Source organism: Anoplophora glabripennis, unplaced genomic scaffold, assembly GCF_000390285.2.
Source record: "Anoplophora glabripennis isolate ALB-LARVAE unplaced genomic scaffold, Agla_2.0 scaffold402, whole genome shotgun sequence".
NCBI classification, from domain to species: Eukaryota; Metazoa; Arthropoda; class Insecta; order Coleoptera; family Cerambycidae; genus Anoplophora; species Anoplophora glabripennis.
In genome coordinates, this window is record NW_019416506.1 from 458941 (window position 1) to 467341 (window position 8401).

At 32.9% G+C, this 8401-nt stretch overlaps 1 protein-coding gene across 1 annotated transcript in view; it reads right to left on the minus strand.

Moving 5' to 3' along the window:
- Positions 1-8140, minus strand: part of LOC108910778 (zwei Ig domain protein zig-8-like) — a 33304-nt gene extending 25164 nt beyond the window's left edge. The window contains exons 1-2 of the mRNA XM_018715486.2: positions 8123-8140; positions 1781-1991 (exon numbers count right to left, since the gene is read on the minus strand). Coding sequence (XP_018571002.2) covers positions 1781-1991; positions 8123-8140 — 229 coding nt within the window. The remainder of the gene's footprint in view (positions 1-1780; positions 1992-8122) is intronic.
- Positions 8141-8401: the final 261 nt, after the last annotated feature.

Genomic DNA, 8401 nt, shown 5'->3' on the forward strand with positions numbered 1-8401 from the left:
AAAATATTATTTCGGCGACAGTTAAAAGAAGTTGGTTGTTTTAACATTGTTTGTAACCCTTTGCTTGCAAATGTATTGTTAAAATAATAAGAAAACCATAATCATATTCCTATTTTTTTAAACATTTTAACATCAAACCCTTCTAATTCCGTTTTAGAGAAAGTATTCTACAATGTATATTAAATAAATATAAAAATATTTAAAAAATGCATAAGTACGTAAAAAAATTACACAATCGTGAAAAATACATATGATTTGAAGGACTGAAATTGTTTTTGTCACCATTTTAGTATCATTGTGTGCAATTGAAGGAAAATATTACATATATTTCTCTCTGTTATATTCGCAAATTTTTTATATTTTCAAAATACTTTAAAACATTTATCTTTAACTGTCGCCTAAAGATTAGTGGATTCCTATTTAAATGATAGAGTTCAATATGTTCAATACAACGGTGTTAAGTCTGGTTTAAAGGATACTATTCATGGTGTGCTCTGGGGCTCAGTATTGGGCCCTCTGCTATTTTTAATTTACATCAACGACTTTCCAATTTCTTTAGATGGAAATATTAATAGTGTGTTTTTGCTGACGATACTAATATAACCTATAAAAATAAAAACTTATTAACAGAGAAATCGCCTCAAATTCAGTCAAGGGCAAGTGATTGGTTTGCTTCTAATACTTGAGCTTGAACAAGTCGAAAACGGTGACTATGGTTTTTACCCTACGAAGTGGAGAACATTTAAATAATCCAGATTTTGTTAAATTCTTAGGAGTATAGACACTAAATTGTTATGGGACCAGCATGTCAATTATATTTGTTCCAAAATATCAAAGCATCTATATTTGCTCCGTACTCTCTCATATAAACTATCCAGAAATATATTAATAACTGTATATCATAGTCTCATTCACTCTGTTTTGCCTTATGAAATCCTTGTTTGGGGTGACGCTCCCTCGAGCCGGCAAGTGTTTTTACAACAGAGAAAGGCTATCAGGGTGATATCGTGCTTAAACTATAGAGATGACTGCAGAGACCAGTTTATTGAATTGAATATACTCACATTCCCATATACTTATATATTCCACTGAATTATGTATGTTAGAAACAATATAGAAACATTTAACTGTAATCACGAAATTCACACTTATAATACCCGCAATAGGAACTACCTCTCAAATAAATATCTAAGACCAACTAGAACACGAAATGGTAAGGGATATTGGGGTTTAAAATTTTTGAATGCTCTCCCTAACTATGTAAAGTTTTTAAATATAAATACTTTCAAAAAAAGAATTAAGAATTATTTATTGAGAAACGATTTTTATGGTTTTAATCAGTTTTTATCAAGTGACTCACACAATATTTAATTTGTTAGATATTATCTATTACTATTTGTTGGTTCTTATCATCTGTACCTATTTACATGTATTGTTTTGTGTTTGTAGTATTTTTTAATGATATTGTTAGTCTGTAACTATTTTATGTTGATTTTACCTATCTTTGTATATTTAAGTGATCTCAGCGTACTAAGTTATGTACTTTTCCTTTTCTTTTGACGTGTGTAAACACTCTGGTGTGTATTGACATGAATTGAAATAAATAAATAAATAAATAAATAAATAAATAAATAAATAAATAAATAAAAGAAGCATAGTATTCAAGTGCGGTATATTATTATCTTATCACCTAAATGATTTATGATGCTACATGGACTTAAATTTGGCACTGTGACAATTAAAATAAAAAAACACACTTAAACGTCTAGTTTCTACTTACCCACTACATTCAGGCGGAACGGGAGCGACATTTTGGGCTCTGTATTCACTTGACATTCGTATACCCCGGAGTCTCTCAGCTGGGGAAACCTTATTTGCAATGTCCAGTTGTCCGACTTTTCCGGGCGTATCACTTGAAACCGCTGATCGGAGGTGTATGTGAATATACCCGCTGTCAGGATGTGGAGATCTCTTTTTCGGATCCAGGATACCTATGACAAATCGTCCGTTGTAAAAGGGATTATTTTATCCAGAAATTCGATAATTTGATTTGTAAAAATGGGAAAAAAAATTGTTGCAAATCCGATGCGTTATTTTAACCATATGAAAAATAGAATAAGCATAAATGACGAAAAAATCTTGTTTGAAATTAGAAAGTTTAATTTTTTAAAAATATTTTTTTATTGTTATAATTATTTCATTTGTTATTGTTTATTGTAAACGATCCCTGGTTACTGAATCGTAAGGTACTAGAGTCGACGTTCAGTCACACTTGATGGGCCCGCCGAGGTCTTACATTGACTTCTTAGAATATTGCCCATCCTTTTGTTGTAGTTGCCTGGAATGGGTGATGGACTTATAGTCTGACCTGGTAGTGTGATTTTGTATTGCGGTTCCCCAGTTCAAATTTTGCATTTTTCGGAGAACTGAAGTGACTTTTTCAAAATTGAAGCGCGTCGTCGACGGCTGCTGTCCCGACAGCATCGGCCTTGGGCGGTGTCGTCTGGTGTAGCCTCGGTATTGAAGCCTGCAGGAATATTCTTTGAGAACTTCGGTAGAAGTTTTCAAAACATAGGCGAAAATTTTATTCTGCGCCACGCTTTATGCTTCTTGTGGAGGGTAGTTTGGGTCTCTTCGGACATGGGTCTCTACTTTGGTCGCGATTGGCCTTACGTAGAGTGATTGAAGACTTTGTAGTTTCGACTGGAAAGTTGAGCGAAAATTTGATATTAGTTTGAACTTGGTATACGATTTATTTTATTTAGTTAGAACATTTTTAAATCGTATGATAAAGATACCAAATCACCGTATTAAAAAAATATGCAGTACTTTAAAATAGTACGCCAATAGTACGCAATACTACTTAGAATTAGTATGCCAATGCTTTCTACTATTAATGAGTATTTTGTTTTTAAAATATCGTTTAGATTTCAGTCATACACACATACAGAGTCTGTACTTTCAATGCGACATATGTTATCCGTAGTATTTTTGCCTCATGATCACGAATCCGGTGTCAGAATTGAACTATCACATCACAGGAATTTCCTAATCCGAGGTCAATTTTGCAAAATTCAAGATGGCGGATCCAAGATATCCGACCAAATTTAAAAAAATGAAACATTCGCGTCAAATTTGGTATAAGGGGGTTCGCTGATCATGAATTCGAGTTCAATTTTGCAAAATTCAAGATGGCGGCTGACCAAATTTTCAAAAAATAAAACAATCGCGCCAAATTTGCTATACAGGGGTTTTCGGGGTCACTGATCACGAATCCGAGATGAGATTTACAAAATTTAATCAATTACCAATTGACTTTATTACCTCAGATTAGGCAGAAAACCCGTGAATAGATCTTTTACAGAAAAAAACAAGATATCGCCGAAAAAAATAAGGTTAAAACATGATTGGGTACTGAGGTTATAAAGTAAACAAAATATGTAAGCAGCGACCCCCAGAACGCCCGTATACCAAATTTGTCGAGAATGAGTTATTATTTGAAAATGTGGTCGGCCATCTTGGATCCGCCATCTTGAATTTTGCAAAATTGACCTCGGGTCCGTGATCAGCGACCCCGAAAACCTCCGTATACCAAATTTGGCGAGAATGTGTTTTTTTTTTTAATTTGGTCGGCCATCTTGGATCCGCCATTTTGAATTTGGCAAAATTGACCTTGGATTCGTGATCAGCGACCCCGAAAACCCCAGTACACCAAATTTGGAGTGAATCTGTTATTTTTTGAAAATTCATGATATCTGACATTAATTGTCATGTATTTTGAGGTTAGAAAAAGAACCATCAATTTTGAGATTCACGTTCAGCGGGGTCTTAACCATATAAATGAACATTTGAATATAGAAACAAATTTTTTTGGTATTTTTCCTAGCAGTTTTTCGTGAATTTTTGCTATTTTTGACCTGTTTTTTGAGGCAAAAATACTGCGGATAACATACGTCGCATGAAAAGTACAGACAACTTTTTGTTTTTTGTGTGGCTGTGTCTTTTTGGAAAGCCATTATTTAAATAGTAAATTTATTGAAAATTAAAAATAACTACATTTTGAATGAAATTCGTTGTAGGAATAAAATTGATATTTCTGCCAAATAAATACTACATTGATCGAATTTCATAAACAGTTAGTATCTTCATCACAATTGACATATTTGTAGTATTTGTATACAAAATCAACGGATACTTTATCTAAATTTGAGCTTAGTTAAATTGAAATTTCACGAATCAAGGTCAGTTCTTGCTTAAATGAGATATTAAAAAGAAACATCCTGTAAATATACATATTATATTATATATATTTCAAAAACTTTAAACCTTGTAATATTTACATAAATCACTTAAGTCCGTACGATATTTGCTGAGATAGAATCCAAGGAGACCCCATCGTCACTTTCTTGGAATTAATCGTATTCAACACCAGAGGTAGTAAGACATTGGCGGCGTGGCATTCCCCGTAGCAGCTTGCAGCGCATACTGTATTTTGCAGTTGCTATGCATTTTCGGTGTAATTTCATGGAGGTGAAAAATAAAATAACGGAATTTAATTCCCAGTCGAAGGGTATCGTTTATATATTTTAATATTCTGATTATAACGCGGAAAATTTCAAGATAAATTGTTACAGTAGTTCTGATAACAGAACTTTATTGGCTTATTCTTTTATTGTACGGATTGTACTTGAAATTTAGTTTCAATTTAAAACAGTTCACAACAATTGGAAAAAGTGTCTTAAACCCAGAATCGCTGATGTTTCATATTTCGTTAATTAACAGAAATAATAAGGTAAACATCAACCTGCTCCTGTTATCTTTTAATATCTTCACGGCTGTCTCATTTTTCTTTTACTTTTTGTTACAACTGGAAAGTTATATGTCTAGGCGAATACAAGGAAAGCAATGACTGAAATGTCTGGAGCTTTTTAAGAAACAATTGAAAATGTAGTAAACTTTTATAAAAAAAATTAATTACTACTGTCTTTAGTGCTTAGCAAATCCCATTGGGATTAATTAAGGAATTTTACTGAGAAACAAATTCTTAATTGAATAAAAAGTTAAAGGAATTCCGTTTTGCTTATTGAAAACATGACTGTTTCATCCTTTAAATAATTATAGCGATTTTTTTGAGAAAGTTGATTCGGTTATGCTCCCAATGTTTATCTCAATTTTGTTACATTTCACCTTAAATTTTGACGGACGACTTTCATTAAGAAATAAGTACCATATACTCGCAGGGGTAACATTGTAAGTATATCTCGAGTAAAATATAAAATATTTTCCAGCGAGAGTGATAAATCCTATAAACTTTACCGCAGATAGCTTCAGGAAATATTTCCTTACTTTATAGTTTTATTAAAATAAAGGTGCCGCACTTACCTGAAAAGTTTCTTTTCTTGGGGCTATTTTATAATTTATCTACTTCCTAACATTCTAGTTTATTCCTACCAAGTTAATGTGCAACTCGTCTGAGATATTTATTCACAGTTCTTTTTAGAATCGTTCCCAAGTGAACTATTCCGTAATGATGGACTAATGAGCGGAAACAAAGTAAATATTGAGTTTCCTTAACATCCATTTGAAAGCGTTATCTACCGTTCAATATCAATTTGCTAGTTTGATAGAGCATACAATAATACAAAAAGATGGCATAGCTAGTTGTTGCAATTTGCACGGCATATCAAGTTTCCTATTAGTAAAATACTTTTTCTTATAAAAGCTTTCACAATATTTCAGTCTTCCATTTAGTAGTTCTCTTTTTAAATACGAGTCATAGAATATCAGATGTGTTGCAATATTTCGAACCCTATCGGTTGCTCGTACAAGCAATTCGACCTGATAATGGAGTTGCATTGAGATAAATTTAATGTTAGAAATGCGCTGTTAACATCAACAATTAGCTGCTATCAATACAAATTTGTCTCGATATATTCACACGTAAATGTGCATATGTGCTTCAGTATATGTAACTTATAGCCCAGGGAGATGAGCATTTGACCTCGACAAAATTCCCCCCCCCCAAGCTAAAGTTTTGCACAGACGTTCTTTGAGGTGCCTTAATCCCAAATCCGCACAAATCACAACAATCATAACATGGCTACCCAAGATATTGAAGGTCAAAGTTTTTTCAAATACATACGTCGGAAATCCATAAGGTGAAAGTTATAGAGAATTTACTTATCTACAACATTGGTCTCTTGAATTTTTACCCGAAACCTCGCCCTTTTCGAGATATTCAAGGTTAAAGTTTCAATTCCATGACGTCCAATGCGTTGGGCCCAATCCAAAAATGGCCTAAATTAGGAAAAGCGGTTGATGACCTTGAATTTGATCTTAACTGTGACCTTGAACATCAATGAAGGTCAACTTCACAATTTTAAATGGGAATCTCTATTTTTAGCCCTTGGAATCGATTTCACAGAAAATGTTACATCCAAATGTGATCTCAACTTTGACCTTGCGGTCAACGTCAAGGTCATAGCGAGTTCAAATGGTTCGGTATACCTGAAGCAACCTCGGAATAAGATGTTTGCCCCCAAAATCGATGGGATTTTCTTCAAAGTAGTCAATTAGACTTTGAATTTGACTTTGACCTTGGCCTTCAAGGTCATTTGAAGGTCGACCATAGAAATCGAGCTCTGCAAACGTTTTTAATGTTGTTTGTTATTTATAAATTGTGATGTAATTTTGAAATTATTAAATTTTATAGTGTCCTGAGGATGTCACGATAAGTGACGAAACGTCGACAATTGAGAAAATTTGGTGTTTTTCTTTGAAATTTGGACTCTAATTTTCCCACTATTGACAACAAACTGAATAAAAATAAGGCTACCAATATCATTAGTTAGTTTTTAAGGATGTTCGGGACCATGGATCGATGACCTTGGATTTCGAAGGTCATTTGAAGGCTGACTGTTTCTGTTTATATCGGTATCTGTATTCCTGGAGCTGGATGACCCGATGTACAGCACGAGGAGGTTACACGATTGGATATAAAGATTTTAATTATATTTTTTATTTGTATTTGTATTTTAACAATTCACTAATTCAAATAACATTTTAAGAAACCCTCAGCATTTTGAACGAATTTAAAATTGACTTCATTAGACGCCAGTATAGTTTGTCTCAGTCACGTTTCGAAATCTATCCTGTAACCGACGTGCCCTATTGTCCCTGGTTGGATTCTATTTTTCACTTCTAGCGTATAAGGTTGCAGTTTTTCAGTCTGTGCCGTATCTTAGCATCGATCTATAAGAATGTCAGCTCCGGAAAATAACGTCTTACCGCTTAAATGCTTTTGAATAACATTATTTTGGAGGCATTTAGTATTACTACTATTTTGCAGAAATTTGAATTTGAATGGAATATTATGTATTTTGGAGCATGCATAAGAAATTCCAATATGTTTGCGTACTATTACAAGTATGTTTGTATTATTGAAAGGAATTCTGCTGCTAGTAGATTAGACGATTCTCCTTTTCAAACTGAAATTTGAATGAAAATTAGGAAAACAATATCTGCTCGTTAGCGATACTCCTTTAAGTAAATCTTGTTTGAATTTTCAAAACAGGTTCAAGTTTTCACCTGAAAGCAAAATTATTTGTATGATTCAACAAAGAGGGTGGAAGGAATTGTGAATATCCGGGATATAACTTATTTTTTAACTGCCAAGGTGTAGCTATATATAGGTACTGCTTTCGTATATCGCGACGCATAGCATTTTAAACGAGTTCATATTGTTTTTTGATGTGTCTTCTTCACCCTGCTTTGCATAATATTGTCGTCTACATGAAATGCCTGGAAATATCCGCACTACGTTCTTTGATGCAATAAATCCATTTGCCTCGTATTATTTCAAATACATAACTATAAAGGGGTCAAAAATGTCTGCCGCCACATTTTTTTTCCAAATTAACAATAAATGTTGAATGAGTATTTTACCATCTACGCAAAAATTAAAAAAAATAATTAAATAAAACCTTTCGCCAAAAGGATCAGTGAAGGGTTCATTTTATGAAAATAGTTTATTGCGCACTTCAAAAGGTTGTTTGCGTTTGAAAATCAATCTGTTTGAATTTTCGTTTTTGACGGTTTAAATTTGTTTGTTTTTGCCTGCTACCATAGTCAGAGATGTCATATGATCTTTTCCAAATGAGATCTAAAATTTTTGATTTCTCATCTAATTTTTTAATATATGTAATCTCTGTCTTCCGTAGTCCGTAAGGTATTAATTGTTTGGAAAACTGTTCTAATATTAAATTTGTTACCTATTCCCCTTAATTTTTTCAATATTATAGGAATATGTGTATGGAATTTTTATTGTGGATATAATTTCCCTGTGTTGTCTGACATTTTTTTTATTTTCATTAATCTTAGAAACCCTTTCAACGAAATTCCC